General features: G+C 63.7%; 1 protein-coding gene across 1 annotated transcript; it reads right to left on the bottom strand.

Moving 5' to 3' along the window:
• Window positions 1-1,652: 1,652 nt before the first annotated feature.
• Window positions 1,653-19,636, bottom strand: LOC309601878 (transcription factor 7-like 1; the record flags this gene model as incomplete). Its single annotated transcript, XM_082335119.1, has 12 exons — window positions 1,653-2,721; window positions 2,795-2,855; window positions 3,199-3,306; window positions 4,013-4,172; window positions 4,245-4,388; window positions 4,847-4,930; window positions 5,242-5,344; window positions 5,863-5,995; window positions 6,148-6,231; window positions 18,447-18,577; window positions 19,294-19,354; window positions 19,433-19,636. The coding sequence occupies 12 exons, from the start codon at window positions 19,634-19,636 to the stop codon at window positions 2,255-2,257; spliced, it is 1,740 nt and encodes a 579-aa protein (XP_082191245.1). The 3' UTR covers window positions 1,653-2,254.
• Window positions 19,637-23,335: the final 3,699 nt, after the last annotated feature.

Below are 23,335 nucleotides of genomic sequence, written 5' to 3'. Positions count from 1 at the left end.
CGCTCGGAGGCTTTGGTGGTGGCCACCAAGAAGCTGGTATGCAGGAGCTGGGTCTGCTGCAGGCTCCTCTCGCTGCTCGAGGCTCTCAGCTAGCCAGGACCCCTTAAAGCAATGATTTCAGGAGCTACCACCCAGCTGGGATGCTCTGAGCTGTGAATTTAAGCTGTCGCTTCCAGTCCAGAAGATGATCCTCAGCTGGATGGGAGAAGCTGTGCTCCTGCTGGAGGTGCCGTCACTGCTTGCAGAAGTCATCTGGAGCTTTCATAAGGTTACCAGGAGCCAGCGTTCGCCCCAAATGTGTCCCTGGTGCTCACGCAAGGGCTCGAGACTGGGCTCTCGTCTGCACCCGCAGCTGGGGGCATCGCTCGGCTGTACTGTTCTGGTAGTTCTGCTCAGCTCCAATACGGAAACAGGAATCCTGGAATCCAAGTGTCATCTGCTGGGGTGACGGATGCCAGCGTCATCCCGTGGCACGCGCTCGTCTCGCGTAACATCTGGTAAATGTGGATGCCGTCTTCCTTAAGGGCGAGACACCAAGATGGTCCCTTTTCCCCTCTACCTGCAGGTGGACATCTGCTGCTGCTCCAGCTTGCTAAAAATACTTCCCCCGTGGCTTCTCACACCAGCTCGGCGCTGGAAAGGAAAAGAGAAATGTCACAACAGGAGGCGAAGGCGTCACTTATTCCACCAACTGAGCAAAAAGCACCCACCAAACTGAGAGCCAGAGGGCCAGCAGCCACGGGAAGGGCTCAGCCCATCACTGACAGGGACGGCTTGGACGTTGCCCACCGCCACGGGCTGGGAGCCCGAGGACACCGCGGTCCCCAAACGCAGCACTGGTGCAGGTAGAGAGGAGCCAGGCTGGGGCCTGGGAAATGGAAATCGGCCAAGAAATTCAGAAAGGGGAACGAAACAGGACTATAAACACCATGAATCACCTTTGGGCAGACACAGCTCGGAAAGAAATCTGCAACAGAAAACAAAATTGCGGCTTTCAACAGGAAAACTTTGAGATAGTTATTTTTCCTGTTAAAAATATAGGGAGATGGAAGAGTCTCGATGAGCTCAAGTGTTGAACTGACCGAGAACTTAAGATGGGCTGAAAATCCACTGGGTGACCCTGGGTTGCTTTTGCGAAGGTCCTTTTTCATCCTAACCTGTCTTTTCATGCCTGGTTTGGAAGAAGCAGGCGCAGGGCATCCTGCAGTTCCCGGCCACGAGACACGCACCACTACCTCGCGCTCCTCGGCTTCTCAGGCACCCCCGAACCGGGGTACCTAATCCCGCACCCTGCTGCCCGTATCTCGCCAGCAAACCGCACGCTGCCTGCTCGCTCCATCGCAGGTTTGTGATGGACACCCCAAAATCACCCTGTGCCCATCGATGGAGGCGTCTGGGTGATGCTCTCCGGTGGGGCCATGCCTGGCCCCGCGCCCCGCACCGGGGCTGGACCGCAGCCCCATCCTGAGATGCTTCCCAGGGCACGGTGACGCTCGAGCGCTGGCGGGGAGAGGGTGGCGATGGGCAAGGAGCGAGTGCTTCCCCCACTGACCACGCTCACGCAGCAAGTTGCAGCTGTAGTTTTATTTCCTTTTGTGAAAAATAACAGGGTTCCAAGGGGAAAACCCCCCCACCCAGGGCTCAGCCCTGGATCCTGCCCACCCCAGCACGACCACGGGAAGGAGCAGGGCCGACGGCGCAGCATCCTCAGGGCAGGATCCGGCTCCTCGCCGGGACGGAGCGAAGGCGATGACCGTGGCTGGGAGCAGAGCCACAGGATGGGAGGACTTGGGAGCACCCGGAGGCACCGGGTCGGTAGCCGGTGTTTCTGCTCTTGCCTCCGGCACAGAGCGCCGGCCCCAGCTCAACGCCCGCCACGTTCGGTGCCGGCATGCCCGTGCATGGGAGCGCCGGGCCGTCAGCATCACCGTGCCCGGCAGCAGCGACGGGCACTCGGCTCCTGCCCACGGTCAGCTCGCAGATTTCCATCGTCGGCAGCTTGTGGAGGGTTTCTTTTCTTTTTTTTTTTTCCTTTTTTTCCTTTTTTTTAATAAAAACGGTCTTTAGGTCGACTGCTGGCAGCAGCTCTGAGCAGAAAGCCCCTTCCTCCAGAGTCTGCTTACAAAAGAGTTCAGAAAGGGTCAAATATTGACCAATAATGGTTTTGGCTGCATATGAATCTTGATTGTGGCTTCTGCAATGTACAGCAGGGAGGGGACGGACGGGACGGGACGAGGGGGGACGAGTTTTTCCCTTAGTCAGCAGGTTTGGTGACCAGGGAAAGGGGCTGCGTTTGCAGCACGGCCAGGGCAGCCTGCGGGGACGGGATGGCGGCCGCGAAGGACGGAGGCGAGGACAGGAGAGCCGTGGAGGGCACCGAGGTGAAGGGGATGGGTCTGGAGAGGAGTGAGGGTGGGCTGCCGAGGCTCGAGGAGGAGGAAGAGGAGGAAGAGGAGGAGGAGGAAGAAGAGGCGGCTTTGCCCGAGAGGAAGGCGGCCGAATGCACGGTGAGCTGAGCCCTGGCCTCCGGCTTGGTGGTGAGCGAGAGGGGCTGAGCCTGTTCCGAGTGGGTGGCAGCCGGCGCGGCCGGGGACGCCAGGGCAGCCGACGGCGTGGCAGGCGAATCCAGCATGCTGCCGTGGGAGGACGCGGGGCTGTCGCAGGGTTTCTCGGCCGGCAGGTACTGCACGCACGGCTTCTTGCTCTTGGATGCCAGGGAGCCTGCAAACGATGGAGAACGGCGTGAGCGGCTGAAAGCCGGAGGAGAGAGGGGGCTGGCGGGGGGGATACTCACTCTCCGTGTCGTGGCTTTGCTGCTGGGCCAGCTTCTCTCGCTTTCTCTTCTTTTTCTTGCCCTGGAAAATATTATAAAGTCATTATGTGGCTTTCTGCTACCAAAGAGCCCTTGGTGGCTGCTTGATGGATGAGACCTTGGGGAGAAAGGGGGGTGACGGTGCCCAGGGGCAGCTCACAGGCATGCAGGAGCTGCTGAGGGTGGCAGAGCATCCCCCAGGGACCCAGCGCCATCACCCACCACCCCTAGCACCCCAAACACCGACCTCCCCGAGCACGGCAGCAACCTCCCACCAGCCAAACGCCCTGGAGAGGAGCCATCCGGGAACCCAGCAGAGGGACAGGAGGGGAGGCCTCCTCCCAGCCGGTCCCCATGGCTGCGGGGCTTGGGGGGGCCACACTTACGTAGTTGTCCCGCGCCGACCACGTTGGGTAGAGCTGCGAGTGCAGCTGCCGCTCTTTCCGCGCGAGCTCGTAGTACTTCGCCTGCTCCTCCCGCGACAGCGAGTGCCACTGCAGGGGGGAGAAGAGACCACGCTGCAAACCCCAATGCGACGCTGCAAACCCCAACGCCACGCTGCAAACCCCAATGCGACACTGCAAACCCCAACGCCACGCTGCAAACCCCAACGCCACGCTGCAAACCGCAACGCCACGCTGCAAACCGCAACGCCACGCTGCAAACCCCAATGCGACACTGCAAACCCCAACGCCACGCTGCAAACCCCAACGCCACGCTGCAAACCGCAACGCCACGCTGCAAACCCCAACGCCACGCTGCAAACCCCAATGCGACACTGCAAACCCCAACGCCACGCTGCAAACCCCAACGCCACGCTGCAAACCGCAACGCCACGCTGCAAACCGCAACGCCACGCTGCAAACCCCAAAGCCACGCTGCAAACCCCAACGCCACGCTGCAAACCCCAAAGCCACGCTGCAAACCCCAACGCCACGCTGCAAACCCCAACGCCACGCTGCAAACCCCAACGCCACGCTGCTGGCCCTGAGGACACACTGCCCTGGGGCTGCAGGGCTCCCAGCCAGCCCCAGCACGTTGTCACCCCGTTGCCTCCAGCTCCCTGGGACCTCCTGGGCTGGCGATGCCCCGGGACAAGGGATCGAGCCACAGGGAGGGGTGGAGCAAAGCGGGGTTAAAGCCATTTTAAGGTCACAAACGGGCAGCACGCAAAGGCAGTGCCGAGGGAGATGCCCGTACCCGTCTGCCCAGGATCTGGTTGATGGCGGCGCTCTCCTTCAGCGTGCACTCGGCCACCACCTTGGCCCTCATCTCCTTCATGTACAACATGAAGGCGTTGAGCGGCTTCTTGATGTGGGGTTTCTTCTCCTCCTCCTTCTTCACAGTGACAGGGGATTTCCTGCAACGAGCGGGACGGTGGGTCAGGACAAGCTCCCGGCCCCAGGGCCGTCCCTTCCCGTCCCCGACTCACGAGTTGGCTCCGGGGCTGACGCTGGGCTGGGTGGGCTCCTGCTTCACGATGGGCGAGACGATGGTGGGGTGCGGGATGCCCGAGGGGTGCAGCCCGTGGGTGGGTGGTGGGACCATGTGAGGGGAGAAACGGCTGGACATCAAACTGCAGCGGAGGGAGCGGGAGGGGAGGGCTCGTCAGCTCCCCATGGGCACCAACAGCCCCCAGCTTCCGCCCCAAACCCTCCCGAGAACCTCCTGGGCTAAGAAACCACCAGCCCCAGCCCAGCTGGGATCTGGTTTTACACTGGATCCTGCCCCAGCTTGCAGAATGGCAACATGGACCCAGCCTAAGCAATGCCCTGAGCCCGTGGGAGGTTGCTTTTCCCCCACGGAATCACCTGTGCGGACCATCTGCACCCTCCCAGGGGTATTTTTGGCCAAGGAGGCCACCGCAGCCTCCTGGGGCTGGTCTGTGCCCGTGCAGAGCGGGGTGTCCCCGGGAGCACCCACTACCGATGCTGCTGCAGGGCAGAGTCCGCATCGTCCTCAGGGAAGTGGCCAAAAACCTGCTGCCAGCTCTGGGATGCCCAAGGAGGGTCCCTCGTCCCTGCCGAGACCCACCTGGACATGGAGGCGTTCATGGCGAGGGCGGGGTAGGGGTGCCGAAAGCCGCCGGGAGGGATGGAGTACACGGGCTGTCCTTGCCTGCAAACGCACAAGTTTTAGTGGAAAAAATATCCCTCCCCAACTCACGGGCACCCTCGGACCGCTCCCCGGCCGATCTCCATCCCACCGATTCCCAAAATTTCCAGTGGTGGGGAGTCCCTCCCTTCCCAGCCCCTGGAGCTCTGGGCATCCCACCAAGATCACTGTGGAAAAAGCGGGTAAGTGGGAAGAGGAGGAGGCGCTCAGGGGGATGTGGGGCTCGGGGGGACGTGGGGCTCACAGGACCTGCCCGGGGACAGGGACACGGAGGTGGGAGCGAGCCCCCAGCCCAGCGTCGAGCCCATCCTTACTGCGGCACGAGCCAGCCCAGCGGGTGCGGGATCTGGCCCACGGCTCCTGGTGACAGCGGGTAATAGGGGGGCAGCTCGGACGGGTGCGGCGGTCGTGGGATTCCTGCAGAGGGAGGGAGGGACGAAGGGGGAGCGGTGTTAAAACACGGACATGGCAGCCTCCTAGCACCCTGTCTGCCTCTGAGCACCCTCCCTTTGAGCACCCTGTTGGCCTCCGAGCACCCTGTTTTCCTCCAAGCATCCCATCTCCGTCCGAGCACCCCATCTCCCTCCGAGCACCCCGTCCCTCTCTGAGCATCCTGTCTGCTGCCATGCATCACATCTCCCTCCCAGCACCCCATCTCCCTGTCTGGAGCACAGGGAGAGGATGCTGAGATAACCATAACGGAGACCTGGAGGCATCCCCACGCACCCCAACCAAACCTGTGACCAGGCCAGGACCCATCCCCGGCCACCGGCCGCGTCCCCTTCTCACCACCCAGGGACCAGGCTGTGAAAACCATCTGGGAAGCAGAGGGACCATCCAACGGCGAGCACCCCGTTCCCAGCACAGCACTGACGCCGTCACCGTCCCTTTGCTCACCCAAACATGTCCTATGCCGTGTCCCCCCCCGTGCTCACCCGTCTTCGGGTCGATCTCCGGTGAGAGGTGGCCGGGCGGCGAGCCTGGTGAGAAGTGGTCGTTGCTGTAGGTGATGAGCGGCGTCAGCGGGTGCATGTGATGGGCGTGCTGCACCACCGGGACCTTGTTCGACTGCGGGGCAGCGAGGGAGAGCACGTGGGAGGGCGAAACAACGGCCACCCCCCCCAAAACCCCGCCATGGGCATCGTATCAGCACCATGGGAGGCTGGAGCAGGGCTTTCCCTAGGAAACCCAACACCCCCGTGGGAGTCGGCTGCTCTTACCAAATGTGCAGGCGAGGGCGAGCGGCTGTCCTTCAGCGTGGCGCCGGCGGGCACGTCCAGCAGCGGCCACTTCATCTGCAGGTACTGCAGGAGAGCCGGGCTGACGCCCTCCGCCAGCCCTGAAACACCCCCAGCCCCAAAACACCCCCCCGGCACTGGCTGCACACTCGGCTGGGGACACCCCAACCCATGGAGGACACTGTGGCCTGGTGGCAAAGGGGCTTTGGGGGCACGCAGGGCTGTTTGCAGCCCTACAAGCCCCTACCGACCCTATAAGTGGTGCAAAGCCCCAAATGATGCAAAGCCCCAAATCCTAAATCCCAAATCTCCGCCCCAAATGCTGCAAAACCCCAAACCTCCACCCCAAATGATGCAAATCCCCAAATCCCCTACCCCAAATCTCTGCTCCAAATGGTGCAAAGCCCCAAATCCCAAATCCCTGCCCCAAATGGTACAAATCCCAAAGCTCTGTGCTGTCTTGCCGGGGAGCCACGAGCCCCTGCCTGCCCTCCCCACAACTCCCCACCCGCCTGCACCAATGCCGCCTTTCCCTATCCCAAACCCAGACTTTTCGGGACACGGCGATGCCCGGCGCAGCACAGCACGAGCCGTGATCGCCCGTGGGGCTCAGCCCCGGGGTGCTCCCCGTGCCCTCCCTGTCCCCGGTCCCCAGGGCACCAGCACCAACCCCAAACCGCCGGAGTGCGAGAAACCAGCCCAATATTGCAATGAGGGGTGGGGGGAGATAAAGACGGGGCTTTTTTGGGGCTTTTCCCCCTCTCTGGGTTAAACCTTGCTGCGACGCAAGGGTTTGTCTCCCTGGCACTGGACGTAAGCAGCCCCCGAAAGAAAGGTGCTTTGTGTTGTGTTTTTCGGCAGAGGGGGGCCGGAGGCATTTCCCGGCAGACGGCGGGAGGGAGGCGCGTCCCGCGAGATGCCGGGGCTGGGGAATGTGGCCTGGACGGGCCGCAGCTGCGCGCAGGAATTTCCCTGCCGTACAAACCTTCCTGATCCGAAGCAGCTGGAAGGAAAACCCAGCGAGGAGCTGCGCGGAGCGTTAACTCTTCCACGGCGGGACAGATGCATCCGCGCCTGCATTGCCTCCTGCGGCCCCCCAAAGCGTCCTCTGTCCCCCCAGCATTGCCTCCCCCTTTTCCCCAGTCTCCAGCATCCCCCCTGCATCCCCTACTGCGCTTCCAGTACACCCCAGCATCCATTCTGCATCTCCTGCATCCCCTCCTGCAACTCCAGTATCCCCCTTGCTCCTCCAGTATCCCCCCCCCCATCTCCAGTATCCCCCCCTCCATCTCCAGTATCCCCCACCCCGCATTTCCAGTACTCCCTTGGTCTCCAGTATCTCCAGTATCCCCCCAGCACCCCATCATCACGCCCCCTTACTGCTGACACTCGGCCCCGCACCGCTGGCCCCCCGCACCCCCAGCTGAGCTACAACCCCGCACCACCTCCCAGCAGCCCGGCAAAGCTGGGAGAAGACGCGGCACTGCTCATGGGGACGATCCCGCTGGCAAACTGCGGCCACCCTGTGCCGACAGCACTGCCGCGAAGGTGCTGCCGGAAACCCCGCCGGCCGCGGCACAGTCCCGACGAAGCCCGATATGGGGATTTCCCATGACCCAACCGTTCCCGCAGCCACCGGCACGGGGGATCCCCTAAAAACCTGCTTCACCGCCTAAACCAGGCACCCCACGTCCCATCCCCATCCCACGCACCGGGATGCTCCAGCATCCCGATGCCTCCACGCGCTCTCCCGGGGGAGATTTTTGGCACCAGTGGGATAATAGCGGCAAGACGGAGCCGTCGGTGCTGGGGAGCCGTAACCAGATCTGGCCCTCAGCCGCTCCGCCGAAGGCCGGTTGCGGAGGAGGCAGGCAGCCAGGGCGCCGTGCACGCTCGGAGCACGCTTGGTATGCGAGCGGCCCCGTGACCCGCGCGGGCTCGCGCCGTGACCTGCCGCACACCCTGCGCGCCCCAGTACAGTAGGAGCCGTTTCCTGAAGCGCTGGCTTTGATGCGTCCTCCAAATCTGGGTGATCAAAGGCGACGGGCTGTGGCGGGGAAGCCCTGGGGTCTGGCTGCCATACAACTTCGGGCTGGTTCCAAAGAGCCGAGCGCCGCCGCTGCCGCCCCGCGCGCCACCGAAGCTGCAGCGTCGCGTGGACGGGGAGAGGGTTTTGGCTCGAGATGCTCCGGGGCTGGCGGCGGTGAGGCATGAGGCGCCCCGGCGTTCCCGCGGCCGTGGCTGGGCGATGCACAAGGTGCCCTGAGCATCCTTACATCCGCGCCGGGGTGACGCGTGAGGTGCCCTGAGCATCCCCGTAGCCATGCCAGGACGATGTACCGGGTGCCCCAACATCCCTGCGGCTGTGCCAGCGCCATGCAGGGGATGCCCCGACATCCCCATGGCTGCACTGGGGCAACGCGCGAGATATCCCGACATTTCCACGATGGTACACGGGGCGACGCACGAGGTATCCCGACATCTCCACGATGGTACACGGGGCGACGCGCGAGATGCCCTGGGCACCCCCAGGGCCGTGCCTGGGTGATGCACAAGATGTCCCGACATCCCTATGTCCACGCCCAGGGCGAGGCACAAGGTGCCTGGAGCATCCCTGCAGCCGCGCCAGGGTGACGCACGGGACGCCCCAACATTCCCATGGCTGTGCCCAGCCAACGCACGAGGTGCCCTAAGTGCCCCCGTGGCCGTGCTTGGGTGACACACGAGATGTCCCGACGTCCCCATGACCATGCCTGGGGTGATATGCGAGATGCCCTGAGCATCCCCATGGCAGCGCTTGGACGATGCATGAGATGTCCTGACATCCCTATGACCGTCACAGGATGCCCCAAGCATCGCATGTGCCTGGGTGACGCACGAGATGTCCCGACATCCCCAGGGCAATGCACGCGGTGCCCGGAGCATCCCTGCAGCCACGGCAGGGTGACGCACGGGACATCCCAACCTCCCCGCGGCTGCACCCATCCGAGACACGAGATGCCCTGCGCATCCCCGTGGCTGCGCTGGGACAGCACACGAGATATCCCGACGTCCCCGTGACCGTGCCCGGGCTGACACGCTGGATGCCCTGAGCATCCCCGGAGCCACGCTCGGACGATGCACGCAGTGCCCCGCCATCCCTACCGCCGCGCCGGGGCGACGCCGCGCGTGGTCCCCCGCCATCCCCGGGGCCGTGCCGGGGCGAGGCAGGAGATGCCCCCCGCGTCCCCGACGGGCGCCTTCGGCTCCGCCTCGCCGTCCCCTGCCCGCTGCCCCCATCACAAAGGGGGCTTTCTCGTCTATTCTGTAAGCGGAGAAGCCGCTGGGGGACGGCGGCTGGGGAAAGGCCGGGTATATAAAAGGCTGCTTCTCATTTTGAAGCCGTTTCAGGAGGCCGGGGAGGGGAGAGGAAGGGGGGGACCCTTTCAAAATATACAAAGAGGGGGGGAGCTGGCGAACGGTTCAGTGGTAATGTGGAAAAATGAAGCCCCCCCCTGCTTCCCCTCGGCCCCGGCCTGGACACAGCTCCCACTGTACCACCACGTGCGGGAGCCGCGCGCGAGCGGCAGATTGGAGCTATTTAAAAAAAAAAAAAAAAAAAAAAAAAAAAAAGGAGAAAATAGTTGAAAATCGGTCACATTCCAGAGAGATTAGAGCAAGTTCTGGTTCCTCGTTACCAGCCACCCCCCAATTAAAAGCAGGGAGTTAACCCCTTCCCTGCCGGAGCTGTAGGACCACAATGAAGCCTCCTGTCTGTCTGTCTGTCCCCTCCCCGGGGTGGGGTGAGCCCCCGCCGGCAGCCACCCCACGGCCCCAGCAGCCGGAGGAAGGGCTGGCGGCGGCGGCGTGCCGGGGGCCGGCGTGCCGGGGGGGCCGTGCCGCGTGGCGGCGGCGGCGTTTTGCCTCCACGCTCGGGGAGGAGGCGCAAACGCCGCGGGATCCCCTAATGCCCAATTAGGGTCTTTAATGAGCGGATTTCCTCTCCTCTTCCGCGCGCGGGGCTCGATCCCGCCTGAGACATTTTCCCTGGGAAGGGGGAAAAGCGCCGCTGGAGAAGTCCTGGCTGGCGGCAGGGCCGGTGCCGTGCGTCCCAGCATTGCGTGGCCTGGCGTTACGCGTCCCACTGTTGCGTGTCCCAGCATCGCGTGTCCTGGCGTTGTATGTCCAGGCGTCGCGTGTCCCGGGATTGCCGATCTTGGCGTTGCGTGTCCCGGCTTCACGTGCCCCAGCATCGCGTATTGGCATTGCGTGTCCTGGCATTACATGTCCCAGTGTTGCGCGTCCCAGGATTGCATGTCCCGGTGTTGTGTGTCTTGGTGTTGCGTGTCCCGGCATCTCAAATCCCAGGATCACATGTCCCAGTCTCACGTGTCTCAGCATCGCATGGATCGTATGTCCCAGGACTGCAGATCCTGGCGTTGCGTGTCCCAGGATTGCACATCCCGGCATCTCATGTCATGGCATCGCGTGTCCCAGCATCGCATGTCCCGGGATTGCATGTCCCGGCATCGTGCGTCCCAGGATTGCGTATCCCAGTGTTGCCTGTCCTCCTGACATTGTGCATCCCGGCGTTGCGCATCCCGGCATTGCATGTTCCAACATCAGTTGTCCCGATGTTGCATGTCGCACCGAGACAGCACAGGGTCACAGCAGGCTCCTCTCGTTTTGGGAGAGAAAACTCCCTTTGGGACCCGAGCTGACGGTTTTCCGGGTAAAACGCTGCGCACAGGCACCGGGGGCGGAAAGCCTCCGCGCTGGCTTTTCCCTTCGCCTGTGCAGGCTCCAGCCCAGAGATGAGCCTGCAGGAACCACCAGCGCCGTGGAGAAGATCCACGCGATGCCGGCACCCGGCCACTTCGTCCCCATCCCAAAAACCCCGCGGGCGAGCTGGAAAGCATCCAGGGAAGCATCCCGCTGGCGCATCCCCGACGTCCATCCCTCCCACGCCACCTCCGTCCCCGGGAGCCGCCTGGGGCAGGTGCTGGGGGACGGTGACCCCAAATTGCCCATCCCCACACCATCCCCTTTTTCCAGCCCGAATTCCTGGGGCTTTGCAAAGCCTCTGGGCTCGGCAAGCCTGAACGCAGCCCCGCCGCGGCCCCCGCCGGTCCCCCCGGCCCTCCTCGCTCCCAGCCTGTTTACACAGCTGCGGGATAACTGACAGCGCGCCCTTCCCCCTCCCGCCGCCGCTCCGGCCCTTTTTCCCCCAAAATACGGCAAATGGGGTCTTGTGGGATGTTTAATGGAACCCCCGAAAATCTTCATCCGGGCATTGGATGCTCCGGTCCCGCAGCATCCCAAGATCCCAGCGCTGAGCAGCATCACCACCTCTTTTGGGTTAAAACCAACCAAGTTTGGCTCCTAACAGCACAGGCAGTCAGAGAGAGATGCGATTTTTGAGGGAAATGGGTTTTCTACATTGTCTTATTTGATAAAACTTTGTGCCTGGGAGCAAAAAGCTGGAAACCCCCCAAACTTCCTCGGCAGGAGGTGCCGGGGCTGCTGTGGAGGAGGTCTGGGTGCAAAGGGAGATGTGGGGAGGGGCTGTGGGTGCTGAGCCCCAAAAAAGGGGGGAAATAGGGGAGGAGGGAAGGGGGAAAGGGGGGATGGGAAAAAAGGGGGGAAAGGGGGGGGAAAAGGGAGAAAAAGAGGGAAGGAGGAAGAGGGGGAAAGGGGTGGGAAGGGGGGGAAGAGGGGGGAAAAAAAGGGGGGGGAAAGGGGGAGAAAAGGGGGAAACCCCTCCTTCCTGGAAGCAATCAGAGGCCAGGGGAAGCGAGTCGCGCTTTGAGGGAAGAGGAAAGCGAACGGGCCGGCAACACCCCAGCCACGGGATTTTGGTCCGCGTGGAGCTGGAAATGACGGCAAGGAAGGGACCGGAGAGAAATGGAACAAGGGGACCCGGTTTCTTGCCTTCGTGCGCCAGGTCTCAGGTGTCCTTCGAGCTCGAAGAAATCACCTTAACGCCCAAGAAAAAGGGGAAAAACCAAAAAGCATCCCGGCCCCACGCGGCCCATCGCCCGTCCCACGGCCCCGCGCGGGGAACCGCCGCGTTCCGCTTCCCCGCGGATAATTAGGGAGGGAGAAATCCCAATTACAGCTGGGATTTACAGCCCAAGAAACAAGCCGTAAATCCTCGCCCCCCTCTCCCCGCCTCGCTCCCCTCCGAGCCGCTTCCCAGCCAAATAATCTCCTCCAGATGTTGGCCGCGAACGCTGGGATGGCGGTTTCCAGCGGGGACGAGACCTCTGGGGGGTCTCCTGCGTCCCCGCATCCCACCAAGGAGAACCCCAAAAGTTCCTAGTGGGGTCATTTCTTCTCCCATCGGGGTTTGGGGTTTTTAAAGGGCTGCAAAGGGGCGATACGGGGCACGATGCTGCGGCTCGGGTTGTCCCCGCGGCTCGCAGTGTCCCCTCCCGGCATTTCTAGGGCGACAGAAGCCAGGCAAAGGCTGTCCCAGGTGGGGACACTGACTCGAGGGTGGGAACGGGTGCAGCGCTGGGAGTTTGCAGCCCCTCGATAAAGGATGCTCGACCGTTCCTGTGACGCAGCCCAAACCCATCAGCCGGTGGCACGCAGACACTGGCACGAACCAGGCGGGAAATGCCAACGGCGCCAGGATGGGAAACCAGAAAAAAAGGCTGGGAGCTGAAAAATAAGCCAAAAAAACCCCATTTGGGATGAGCTCGGAGAGGCGGCGCTTAAAGCCGACCTCATCTCCAGCCACAGATCCCCGTGTCACCGCGCTGGGGATGCCGGGTGGCATCTGCTGAACAGCTTGACCCCGGCCGCAGCTCCGCGGAGGAAGGCGGGATGGGAGGGATGGAAGGAAGCGGGATGGAGCTGGAGCATGGCCAGGGTGCCGGCCGAGCTGGCTCCCGGGCAGCTCATGGGGCGCAGCCTCATCCCAAAGCCACCTTGGTGTGGGGATGCCCCGAGCATCCTCCACGTGTGGACGTCCCAAGCACCCCTCGCCTGTGGATATCCCCGGCATCCCTCACCTATGGGTGCCCTGAGCATCCCTCACCCAGGGGTGCCCTGAGCATCCCCCATGCATGGCCGCCCCGAGCATCCCTTGCCTGCAGATACCCCCAGCACCCCAAGCATCCCTCACGCACCCACCCAGCCACCGAAAAAGAAACAAGCGGCACAAGCCGAGACCCCCAGCCGCCAGCAGTTCCCTCCCCGCTCCCCAAACCTGGCGGCAACAAGTTTTCCCCGCTGCCCCGAGGCTTTTGTCTGCAGCTTTCAGCTCCCGTCCATCACGCTGAATGGCTCCATTCATCCCGCATTCAGGCGGCGGCTGCATCCGCGCCGGGGGGATCCCAGCGGGTGCAAAGGGCTCATCCCCGCCCTGGCAAAAAAAATCCCACCGGCTCCGAAGCCCCCCCTGGAGCATCCTTGGTCTCGGGGGGACGTGACATGCGATGCCCAGCCGGGAAAGGTTGTTTTAACGGATGTTAGCATGCGTAAAATGTTTAAGATCCCATCCAAGGTATGGGGATGATGGGAAAAGTCACTCGAAGCCACACTGCCACGGAAATTTGGGGTGAAGAGGGTCCCATCACCGTGCCGTGCCCCCGCCGGCCACAAAGCCCAGGATTTTGGGGGCTGACCCCTCCAGAGGTGCATCCCTGCGTCCTGCCGGGCGATGCTGCGCCCAGGCTCAGGGGAGCACCAAGGGAGTCCCGTACCCCCTGGGCAGCACCCATGGGATGCCAGGGGGTCCCGTACCCCTGGCAGCACCCATGGGACACCAGGGGGTCCCACACCCCCCTGGTAGCACCCATGGGAATGCCAGGGGGTCCTGTACCCCCCTGGCAGCATCCATGGGATGCCGGGGGGTCCTGTACCCCCCGGCAGCACCCAGGGGACACCAGCTCACCCAGCGTCACAGCCTGCCTGCCTCCCCTGCCACAGCTCCGGGCGGGATTCCCGGGGCTCAGGGATTCCCGGGGTGCACGCACAGGGTGACATTGCTGCCAAAAACCACCCCAAAAACGACGCAAGCCGTGAAGCCGCACATCATCCTCACCCCTTCCCCCTCCTCCGCGGGGCACCTTCACCCAGCCCGTCACACCCCAACCCATCCCCTCTCCCCCCACAACACCCTCAAACCCGACACGAGCACGGGGAGAGGGGACCCGGCGCGAGCCCGACCTCCCCCTGCCCTTAACCCTCCTCTTCCTCCGGCCGGGATGCGCCGGGCGCTTCTCTCCGGGTTCCTCTTTCCCCCGCTCCCGCCAGCGACTTCAAGGAAGAAAAACTAATGAAAAGCAGCTGCTCAGAATACCAGAAAGATGATGAATGCGCGTTAAGTCCCCTTAACAAAACCAGGTCTTATGAGAGTCGCCCGGAGCACTTACTTCATTGCTTTAATTTGGGAATCGTGTTGGAAAAGGGAGGGAGGAGGGAGAAGTTAGGGGGGTTTAGTGGAAACCTCCTGGAGGTCTCATTTAGCCCCCCAAAAAAAAGAAAACCCAGGGTAATTAGCCGAATAGCATAATTAAGGAGGAGACATAAAGGAGCCATTGTGTGCAAAGGCTCAACAGGCCGGAGCACCTCGAGTGGGGAAACTGAGGCACGGGGCGGGTTCGCTGCCCGGAGGGACGCGATCGGCAGCTGCGCAGGGCGAGATGAAGATGCCAAAAAGTGCGAAAAATCCTTTTTTTTGTAATATTTTCCAGGTGGGGAAGGCAGCCCCTGGCGCTGCGGTGGGGGAATCCCAAATAAACCAGCGAATCCCGAGGAGGAGCCTGGAGCTCGACCGGCGAAGGATGAACCGCCGCGGTTAGAGGATGCCGAGCACCGAGCGAGCCCCCGCAGCCAAAAAAAATCGCCCCCATCCCACCACCACCATCCCGCATCCCGAGGAGCGCACGCCAAAACCCTCTCCGCTCAGCCAGAGCCGCCGCCGGAGCCTCCGGCAAGACCCGCCCGGTTTTCGGAGCAACCCTTTTTCTTGCCAAAAATCTGTATTTTAATCATTTTTCTTGGCAGCCGCACGTTTAAGAGAATATATTTTCTTTTGCAGACAGATATGCCTCTGTATTGCAGCCCGCGTGGGGATCGCGAGCTCATCTCAGGAACAGGGAAAAAAAAGCCGAAACAAGTCCAGGTTATGTTTTTTTTCTCATTTATTTTGGGACCGCAACCCGCCGATGTGCATTAATTACACCGGCGTGTGTTAATGACACCGCCGCGGCATCGTTGCAGGGCGCGGGGAGCTGTTTGGGTGCCTCGGCTGAATTTCCACGCCCGAGGAAGGTTCGGGTTTATTTAAATACTCGCCTCCAGACTCGAATTCCTGGGGTTAAACTGCTTTTTTTGAGGAAATAACGACAGTCCCGTGCGAGGGGTTTTTATCCGCCAACGCGTGGTCTCGCCTTCGCCTCCCCGGCGGTGCCGTGCCTGGTTTGGGGATGCCAAGTGCCCGGTTCCCGTCCCTCTCCCTCCCCAAGCTGGGGATCAGAGGAGGATACTGAGGTCCGGAGAAGGATACTGGGGTGCGATTTTGCCCCGGTACGGATCCAGCTTGTCCTGGGCTTGGGATAAAAGATGCCAGCTCCAAATGATCCCAATGGGATGGATCCGGCGCGGTGGCGACAGGGGCTTGCATCCGTCCAGCTCGCGGTGCCGGTGCTTGCCCGGAGCTTTTCCTTTCCATCCTGCCTTGGGTACCCTCGTGTGTTTGGGAATCGCGGCTCCGATGCTCCCAGGGAACCAAATCCAGCCTCGGGGGTCCCCAGTTCCCGGTTCCCAGTGCGCTCCTGGGGAAACCAGGCTAAAACGCTGCTCCGAACGGCAATGCCATCATGAGACCCTGCCAAATTCCTCTCCTGGCTTAGAGGAGCCCCAAAAAACCATCACCCTGGCCAGGAATCGCCAGAAAAGTGATACCGGAGGGGACGCCCCAAATTTCAGGGTCCCGTTTGGAAATAACAGGGGCGATATTGGAGCGAAGCGAATTCAGCCAGATAACGGGCAGGAGCATCCCGTCGCTTCGGTGCCCGGCAGCTGTGCACGGGGATGGAGGCGATTCTCCTGATTTGGGGTGCATGAAGGCATCACATTTCCAGATTTCTAAATATTTTCCAGATTTCTAAATATTTTGGAGTGAAGAGATGCAAAAGCACCGGCTTGGCTGCCTGTTACTCCAAAAAAAGTCCTCCAGTGGTTTCACCGCTGCCGAGCCACCACCTGCGTCCACGGGCATGGCCGTCCCCAGCGTCCCTCGCCCGCCCCGCTGCCTCGGAGCATCTCCCAGGCGCAGAGATTATTCGGGTTTGTGGGTTTTTTTTCCCCCCCAAATCTTCCTTTTTCACGCGGCAGAGTCGCGCGGTTCAATCCGCAGCACCCCGGCTGAGGGATGGCGAGGATGCCGTGGCCGCTGGGATGGCCGGATCCTGCGGATCAGCTCATTTCCTCCAACGGCTGGGGGAAAAAAAGAAGGAAACAGGGAAAAAAAAAAAAGCTCCCAGGGCTGCTCGGTGGCCTCCCGCCTCCTACCACCTCCATGCTTCACGTGTCAGGTCTTGCCTCGAAGCCTCCCGGGATGAGGGCGGGCGGCGGATTTGTCGGCGCAGAGCTCGGTGCCCGTGGGCGATGCTGCCGTGCGGGGATGCTGCGCCCGGCCGGATCTGGTGCAGGCTCGGGGATGCTGCGCCCGCCTGGATGCGGTCCGGGCTCGCCGGCATGACGGTGTCCCGGGATCCAGGGGATCCCTGCGCTGCCGCTTCGGGGGGAGCGCGTGGAAAGGGGGGGTTTTGCCGACCGGTGCAGAGCTCAGACACTTTCATTGCACGAGTGGCCGCAGGATACGGCGGGGCCTCACCCTGCCCCAGCAGCGCAGCCACATTCGGCTCCAAGAGCCCCCCCGGTCGCATCGAGACGTGACGTGCGCCCGCAAATCCTCCCAGCACCCCAAGTTTGCCCCCACCACGCAGGCGCCCCGGGCTCAGCTCCGCACAGAAACACCCCAATCCGGCGGGATTCGGCCCCGATCCGGCGCTTTCCCAGCCCCACTCATCCCTCCAGCCCTTTTCCAGGCTCAACATCAGCCCGGGTCCAAAACCGGGATGCAACATCCGCTCCTCTCCCAGCCCCTTTTAATCACCCCCCCTTTCTGGGATTCATTAAATCATCGTTAGGGGCCGTTTTCTACGCATCCCAACCCCTCTCCTGTTTCATTATTCCTGATTCCTCACCGGTGTTTGGGATGGTGGCCAGTTGTGCATCATCTCCAAAATGTAGTAATACCAAAAGTGACAAATTGGGAATACAGCCTTTGCCCGGCCGCCGGCCAGACCGGGGCCATGTATGTAACCCGGCGGCCGGCCGGGGCCCCCAGCCCGGGGTTTGTGCTCGACGGCCATTCAAACCAGTTGCTTCCAATAAAGCAAAAGCAAGAAACCCCCCAAAAATATAGAAAACTCCGCGCAACGCCATCGGAAAGCGGGATCCCGGCCGGCGAGCTTGCGCCGGGGATTTGAAGCAATTTGGATTGCAGCAACTTTTGCTGTCCTGTACATATTCCATACAGGAACGCAGGTTCCTATAGAGCCCGGGCAATAACAACGTGCTTAAACCCATCAGGTGTCACCAGCACCGCAGCTGCGGAGCGAGAAATCCAGCCAGAAAGCCAGGAGCGTGGCGCGATGCTGCAGCCGGGACGCGGCGGTACCGCGGCCGCACCGCATCCCCGCCACGGGGGTACCGGGAGGGGAAACTGAGGCAGGGGGAGCCGGGGAGGGAATGGTCATGTCTCTGAACCGGGTTTGCAGTTCTGAACCGGGTTTGCATTTCTGAACCGGGTTCGTGGCTCCGGCCCAGGCTGGCGTGCGGGATGGTTTGGGTGCTTCGATGCTGTCGAGGTTGGGGGGGTCAATCCCGCCCTCCTTTGTGCCCCCCCCCCCCCCAACGCTCGCTCAATTTGCTTAATCAGTTTTCTAAACGCCAAAGGAGGGCCGGACAATGTCAGCCCATTAAGAGCTTTAAAAAGTCGAAGGGAGCCCTTTTAAATAAGAAAAGCGGCGCAGGGGCTCAGGGTCAGGTTTCGGGGCCGGGTGCCCGGGGCCAGCCCCCCCCTCCCCGGGGTGCACCCCCCTGGAAGGAGCAAGGGGAACCAAAAATACAGGCAATAAACCCCATTTTTTTGGTGTTTTAGCAGCAGGCTGTTGCCTTCCCGCGGGATGGGGCGTGAGGCTGCGGGGGCCGAGGCGGGGGCCGAGCAGCCCTGCCGTGGGGGAGCAGGGGGGTCTCGGGGGTCCCGGGGGGGCACTTACGGTGCGGGCGCCGCCGGGGGAGAGGGCTCCGTTGGCGAGGTAGGGGCTGCCCAGCTCGGGGAGCATCAGGAAGGGGTAGCCGGGGTAGGGGGGGCCCTTAAAAAAACCCCCATCTTGCTGTCGTCTGACCACTGGGGAGAGAAGGAAAGGGGGGGTCAGGAGGCGGCGGGGGGGGGATGCTCCCACGGGGGGGGCAAGGATGGGGGCGTGGGGGGGTCATGGGTGGGTCCCTCTGGGGGTGCCCAAGTCCTTGGGGCAGTCCCTGGTTCTTCTGGGGGGGATCCCAGCTGCGGGAGGGGGGTCCCGGCACCCGTTGCTCCGGGGGGTGCCGGTTGCAGAGGCGGGTTGGGCCATGGGTCTGAGCCCCCCACTTGGGGGGCCCGGGTAGGTCCCTCTGGGGGTGCCCAAGTCCCTCGGGGGGTCCCTGGCTCTTCTTGGGGGGGTCTCAGCTCCGGGGGAGGGGATCCCGGTTGCAGAGGGGTGGGGGGCCGGGCGGGCGGTAAGGGGGGTCCCGGGGGTGCCGGTTCCTCCGGCGGGGGGGTCCCGGTGCGGGTCACTCCCGGAAAGGCCCCAGCTGCGGGGGGGGGGGGGTCCCGAGCCCGGTTCCTCCGTGGCGGGGAGGGGGGAGAGGCACCGATCCTTCCGTGGGGAAGCGACCGGGGGTCGGTTACCGGGAGGGGGGGCGGGACCCGGGGCCGGGGGGTCCGGCGCACCGGGGGGGCGCGGGGGGGTCCCGCCCGCAGCCGGGGGCGGAAACAAAGAAGTTGGGAAGCGTCGGGTGGTCCCGGGGGATGCGGCGGGGAGCGGGAGCGGGGGGGGACACCGGGGGCGGGAGCGGAGCCGGTACCTTCTGCCAAATAGTCCCGCGGCTTCTGGAAACTTTCCCGGGGCTGCGGGGGCCGCTCCGCCTGCGGGGAGAGGGCGGTGAGCGGGGCCGGGCGGGGGTCGCCTCCCCCCGCTCCCCCTCCGCCAGCCCCCGGGCTCACCTCCGAGTCGGAGCCGGCGCCGGTGCCGGTGCCGGTGCCGCGGTTCTCGGTCTCGCTGACCAAGGAGGACTTCAGCTCGTCCAGGTCCCCGTGGGCCGAACCGCGCCCCGCTCCCTTGTCCTGCTCCTCGCCTTCGTCCTGGAAGGCGATGAGCTCGTCGGGGGCCCCCAGGTCGTCCCCCGCCGCCGGTTCCAGCTGCGGCATGGTGGGGGTCCGGCCCCGCCGCCCGCTCCGGCTCCGCCGGGCCCCCGCCGCCGCCGCCGCCGCCCGGGAGGGTCGGGAATGCGCGGGGCGGCGGGGGAGAGGAGGAGCCCGGCTGCAAACCGACACCGCGGGGCAGGGCAGGGCGATCGCACCGCCCCGCCGCCGGCTCCGCCGCCCGCCCCGGCCCCGCTCCGAGGGGACCCGGCCCGCTGCCCGCCGAGCGCCCGCGGGGCGGCAGCGGCGGCGTGGCCCCGCCGCGTCCGGGGGGTCCCCGGCACCTCCAGGGTCCCTCCATCCCGCCCACGGTCCCCCCATCCCACCCAGAGTCCCCCCATCCCAGCCAGGGTCCCTCCATCCCAGCCAGGGCTCCCCATCCCACCCATCCCATCTGGGTCCCTCCATCCCATCCAGGGTCCCCCCACCCATCTGGGTCCTCCCATCCCGCCCAGGGGCTCCCCAGCATGTCCAGGGGCTCCCTGGCACCTCCAGGGTCCCTCCATCCCACCCACGGTCTCCCCATCCCACTCAGAGTCCCCCCATCCCGTCCAGGGTCCCCCCATCCCATCCGTGTTCCTTCCATTCCACCCAGGTCCCTCCGTCCCATCTGGGTCCCTCCGTCCCATCCAGGGTCCTCCCATCCCGCCAGGGCCCCCCATCCCATCTGGGGGCTCCCTGGCACGTCCAGGATCCCTCCATCCCACCCATCCCATCTGGCTCCCTCCATCCCATCCAGGGTCTCCCCACCCATCTGGGTACCCCCCATCTTGTCCAGGGGCTCCCCATCCCATCCAGGGTCCCCCCCATCCCATCTGTGTTCCCTCCATCCCATCCAGGGTGCTCCATCCCGTTTGGGTCCCCCCATCCTGTCCAGGGGCTGCCCAGCATGTCCAGGGGCTCCCTGGCACATCCAGGGTCTCCCCATCCCATCCAGGGTCCCCCCCATCTCATCCAGGGTCCCCTCATCCCATCCAGGGTTCCTCTACCCCATCCAGGCTGCCCCATCTAAGGTTCCCCCATCCCATCCAGGGTGTCACCTCCCACACGGGTGTCCCCATCCCATCCAGGGGCTCCCCAGCATGTCCAGGGTCCCTCCATCCCGTTCAGGGTCCCCCCATCCCACCCAGGACACCCCATCCCATCTGGGTACCCCCATCCTGCTTAAGTTGTCCCTACCCTGCCCCATCCTCTTCAGGTGCCCCCATCCTACCTGGGTGCCGCCCTCCCACCCGAGGTGCCCCCATCCCACCAGGGTGTCCCCGTCACCCACATCAGCTCAGAGAGGGCTCCCCATCCCGCCCCACGCCAGGAGCAGGGTGCCAGGGTGCCACCATGGTGCCCATCTAGCTCCAAGCCAGCCTGGAGGACAGACCCCATGGGAAACCCCTTTTTCCACCCTTTTTCTTGCAGGGTGGGCTCGTCCCCCCGTGACGGGGACACACGGGTGGGATGGGTGCTCACCCCACTGCCCATCACACCAAGATGGCACCAAATGGGGCTTCATCCACCATCTCCAAGCAATTGGCTTCATCCCATCCCATCGCCCGCAGCCTGACCGTGAACCCCCATCTCCGGCCGCACTTGCCACCTCCTGGTTTCACCGGACACCGAGGAGAGCCCCCGAATCCCCGGTCCCCGGGGCCACAAGCCTCTCCCCACCCCTCCCCGCCAGGCCAGCAGCCCCTCGCTCCGCTCCACAAAGGTTCTTCAGTTGCTTTGCCTGAAATACTTCATGAAAAGGCTTTTGTAACATCTAAATAACTGGTGACCCCGGTCCCCCCTGCCCAAGTTTCTCAAGGAGCGGCGAGAGGCAGCTGCAGGGTATCGTGCTGGCCGGCCCTCCCCAGCTCCCAGGCCTCCAGATGTTTTATTGCCCTGCTTTTAATTAACGTTGCCATCCATGTGCTGACCGGGGCGTTCACATCTGCCCCTTCCCGGGCGGCTCCTTGCTCTGTGTTTAGGGGCAGATGCGGTGGGGAGAGCCCTCCCATGCGGGCTCCGGACGTGGCCGGGGGGCCGCGCCAGCCCTGGCCTGCTAAAAACCATAAATAACCACCCAAAGCGTTATTTTTCCCAACATTCTCCCGGCCAGGAGATAAATAGCGCGTGGCAGGAGTCCACGAAGGAGCGGGGCGGTGGCTGGTTCCTGGCGCGGGACGCGGGGAGGGTGCCCGTCCCACACCGCCCAGCGCTCCCCAGCTGCCCCCCGGGTCTGCAGGAACCCAAGTGAAAACAAGGGAGCTGGCAGCGCCGCGGTTCTGGGGTCTTTCCCAACATTTTTTGCACGTCCTACAAACGCAGGAGAGCCTCTACGATGGGTCTGAAGGTGCCACCAGGAGGCAACTGGTGCTCTGGAGGCAAAGCCTTATCGTAACTCATTTCCCAAGATGTTCCCAAGACCCCCCCGCCCCGTTAAGCGATAATTAAGAGCATCCTGGCTGGGCAGGTGGGATGGGAGGTGCACGAGACCAAGGAGATGACGGCAGGGTCGAGCCCTTCAAAACCATCTCACGCAACGTCTTGCTGCTGCGCGGCCCAAACCGAAAAGCAATTACGGGCGCTGCCGTGTGCCGCTGGGTCGGATCCCGTCACCCGGCCTTTGCCCCAGCACGTCCTGGTGTTAAAAGCTGCTGGGACCCCGGCAGCAGCGCCCCGAAGGTGCCGCGAGGCTGGGGATGGAGAAGGGAGCGGAGGCTCGGGGACCCGGGGACGGTCCCTTGGCAAAACGAGTCTCTGGAGCAGGGCCGCTGCTGCCGATGGCGTGGTTGGAAATGGCTCCAGCGGCGCGGTGCTGCGGCTGCGGTAGGGTGGGACCGTCGGACGCCCCAGGACCTTCAGCCACCATGGGACCCTTGGCTGCCCTGGGACCCTCAGGCACCCCAGGACCCTCAGCAGTCCCAGGACCTACAGCCACCCCAGGACCGTTGACCACCCCAGGACCCTCAGCCACCCCAGGACCCTCAGCCACCCCGGGACCCTCGACCACCCCGGGACCCTCGACCACCCCATCCACCATCTCCCACCCCTTTTCCCTTGGTGGCTGGGGACACGGGGGGACACCCGTCCCCCTCCACCGCCTCCCCAACCGAAGCCTGAAGCCCGGAGGAGAGAAATCCCGGCACGACACCGTCACCGGGGACAAACGGGGGTGCCAGGGGGGCTCACCCTCCCGGGGAGGCCGGGGCGGTGGGAGCTCAGCCCCCAGTTGTTTCGCCGGTGGGTGACGGTGACGGCTCATGGGTGGCTTCCCCCCCCCGTTGCCCCCCGAGGCTGGCGGGGTGGGGATGAAACGCTGCCGGAGTTTTTGGGGAGCCCCTCCTGCCTCTGCCTCCCCCCACTCGTCCCACTTTAGGGTGACACCGAATGCGGAGGAAGCAAAAAAAAAGGCAATTTGGGTTTGGTGCTTGCGTTCCTGCCTGAACCCCCCCTTTCCTTTCCCAACTTTTGGGGTGACTCACTGGGGGGCAGAGGAGAGGGCCCCCCCCATGCCCAGCATGGGAAAATCTTTGCCCTGCGAAAATACCCCCCTTGCTGGAGCCCCGTTTCCCCAAAAAGCAGAATTCTGATGATTTGGGGTGAAACCGAGGCGCATTTGCACCCCAGACAGCCGCGGGCTGAATGCTGCTGCCGCGCTGGGAGCCCCCAGGCCCCTCCTGCTCCTCAGCTTGGGAAAGGGGGGAAATCCCCGAAAACCCCGGTTCT

The sequence above is a fragment of the Platalea leucorodia genome (assembly GCF_965183815.1).
Source record: "Platalea leucorodia genome assembly, chromosome: W".
NCBI classification, from domain to species: Eukaryota; Metazoa; Chordata; class Aves; order Pelecaniformes; family Threskiornithidae; genus Platalea; species Platalea leucorodia.
The sequence above is the reverse complement of the archived record's forward strand: the minus strand, read 5'-3'. Positions and strand labels throughout refer to the sequence as shown.